The sequence below is a fragment of the Penaeus vannamei genome, chromosome 33 (assembly GCF_042767895.1).
Source record: "Penaeus vannamei isolate JL-2024 chromosome 33, ASM4276789v1, whole genome shotgun sequence".
In the NCBI taxonomy this organism is placed as follows: domain Eukaryota; kingdom Metazoa; phylum Arthropoda; class Malacostraca; order Decapoda; family Penaeidae; genus Penaeus; species Penaeus vannamei.
The window spans coordinates 22,096,794-22,099,293 of NC_091581.1; the positions used below are offsets into that span (position 1 = coordinate 22,096,794).

General features: G+C 41.5%; 1 protein-coding gene across 1 annotated transcript in view; it reads right to left on the reverse strand.

Annotated features, from left to right (window-relative positions):
- Window positions 1–2,120, reverse strand: part of LOC138867935 (zwei Ig domain protein zig-8-like) — a 95,553-nt gene extending 93,433 nt beyond the window's left edge. Inside the window, exon 1 of the mRNA XM_070145174.1 lies at window positions 717–2,120. Coding sequence (XP_070001275.1) covers window positions 717–771 — 55 coding nt within the window. The 5' untranslated portion in view covers window positions 772–2,120. The remainder of the gene's footprint in view (window positions 1–716) is intronic.
- Between the last annotated feature and the right edge of the window lie 380 nt (window positions 2,121–2,500).

Below are 2,500 nucleotides of genomic sequence, written 5' to 3' on the forward strand. Positions count from 1 at the left end.
TTATAACTCCTTTCTATTATTCCAACAAGACTTGCTACCTAAGGTTGATGTATCGCAAACACAAAATGTATAACAAAAAAGAAATAAATAAAAGGAATAGCACATATACTAGAATGCAAGGGAATATAATATTCAACCCAACCTGCAGACCAACAGGCGTGGTTGGTTGAAAAGTTGCAAATAACGAACCCAGGCAGATTCTTAACTGCGAATTTTCTTGGTCTTGAGGAAAGAAAAAAGGGGCGGAGGTTGTCAAGATAAGGATGGCGATGTAGTGGGAACGAGGAAGAGAGAGATAATAACGAAGCCTTGATAATGGGGAGGTTAACAGATAGGACAAGAAAATGGAGGGAGGGAGGTCCACGCAGAAAGGTTATATCGAGTAATCATTTTAGATAACGAAGAGCGACCGAGCGAGAGAGGGAGGGAGGAAGGGTGAGAGAGAGAAAGAGAGAGAAAGAGAGAGAGAGAGAGAGAGAGAGAGAGAGAGAGAGAGAGAGAGAGAGAGAGAGAGAGAGAGAGAGAGAGTTTGCAGGTGCGCGTGCGCGTGTGCGTATGCGTGTACGTGTATGTGAGAGCGTGAGAAAGAGACAGACAGAGACTGAGACAGACAAACCGAGACAAAGAGACTGAGAACACGTCAACGAACATATCGCGGACGAGACAGCAGACCGTTACACACAGGCAACCGCCATGAATCAGATTACGGGACTCACCTACTGCTGCGTCAGCGAGGAGAACAATGGCGATTAATAAGACCATCTCCATCATCCTTTATGCTACGCTCTTGGAAATGTCGTGTGGCATGGAGTCCGTTGAATCTGCCTCAATGTGCCTCCAAAGCTGACGTCATTACATGCTTTAGACGCCGCTGAGATAGCATGAGCAGAGGCAGTAGGGGAGTCTCCTCTTGTCAAGGGCAACGAACATGTTCATTAATCCTCGCGCTTTTCTACTGGGTTTTCCGCTTTGGGTCTGAATCCGAGGACGTGCCTCAAACGGAGGGGAGTTCAATAATGTCTTTCCTCACGTGTCAAAACGGAGATACCGAATTCCTCGCATTACGATTTGCAGACTACGATAAAGTTGTTCAATTATAAGTTATTGGGATGAGTTACCTGTCCTGGAACCTCCCAACATATGAACTTCTAATTGGGAACTGGTAGGTAATGTTCTGGTGGTAGTCCCTTCTTTGCCTAACGAGTTAATGGTTAGAAGTTTATTTTTCTTCCCAATTCTGTCTTCTCTCAGTATACTCTTCTTTGAATGTAATTCCACCAACCACTTTTTTCTTGGTAAATCACTCTATGGGATTGTAATTTAACTATGTTTTACCCGCTATCAATATTTTATTAAATATATTTTACTCCTCGCAATTCATCAACATCTGGCTTTGTTTTGATAGCAAATATTTCAAAAGCTTCAGTCATTTCCTAACTACATGTCCCTTTCTGCTTATCGATTAGGGCAACGCCACAAAATGCATGCGTTACCTTCAGTTCATGCACAAGTTATGACAACGTTCATTTTACGTTCCTTTACGCGGTGTTGTAAGCGTATATGTCGCTCTAGTGTGTCTATTATCATATTATCAAAACAAAAAAGATTTTCGTTATCCGCAATCTACGATTCCATAAGGATTAAGTCATACCTTAGATCCAAATGTATGTACTAATTAGCATTTCGAGAAAAGGATTCACAGATCACAAGTTCTTGTAAAATGTCTCAGGTGAAATGTCTGATTAATTGAGTTTCTGATATAATCCTCTTGAATCTTGCTTGTTCAGTCGTTTCATATACAGCTTTGTCTTCTTAAATCATTTGACCTTCATATCATAAACAATTATCAACCTTTTCTCTCTTCCATAACAATTTTCTTACCACAAGTTCTTTTTTTTCAAAACCACAAGTGGGAATAGAACTGTTTATTTTTCTCAAATCCCTTTATTTTCAGTCTTGAATTTTGAAGAAAAAAAATTATCGTAATTCTGTTTATTTTCCTCTGTTAATCTAAATGGTCATTCGATTCAGCAACCACTATCAAAAGATCAAAAATCTATCGACCGTCACAAAGTTTTGACTGCGACGAGGAGCGGCTTGCGTCCGTCCCTCTCTCTGGCTCACGGCACACTGCCGACAGACTAGTTCCACCGTCCTCATACCCTTCTCGGCAAAGGCGTCGCCACGCTGAAGGTGTTGTGTACCTGCGCGCATACCGAGCTCATATGACAAGCACCTCTTACCGAGGGCGAGCAGTAGATAAAAGGTGAAATCTAAAGTGGTATCTGAGATTACATAAAACGGGAAAGAAAAACACAGCTAAAGGGAGACACGTGAAGAATTTTTTCCCAGTGTATGTGTGACACCAGCACGCGCACACTTTCTCATTCACGAAATATGTTGGCTACTTAATCATGTTTCTCTTTCTGGTTCGCCTCATTCACAAAAAAGTGTTTGAGTGTTTAGTGTGCGTGTGTACTTGTGTATGTGTGTGTATGTG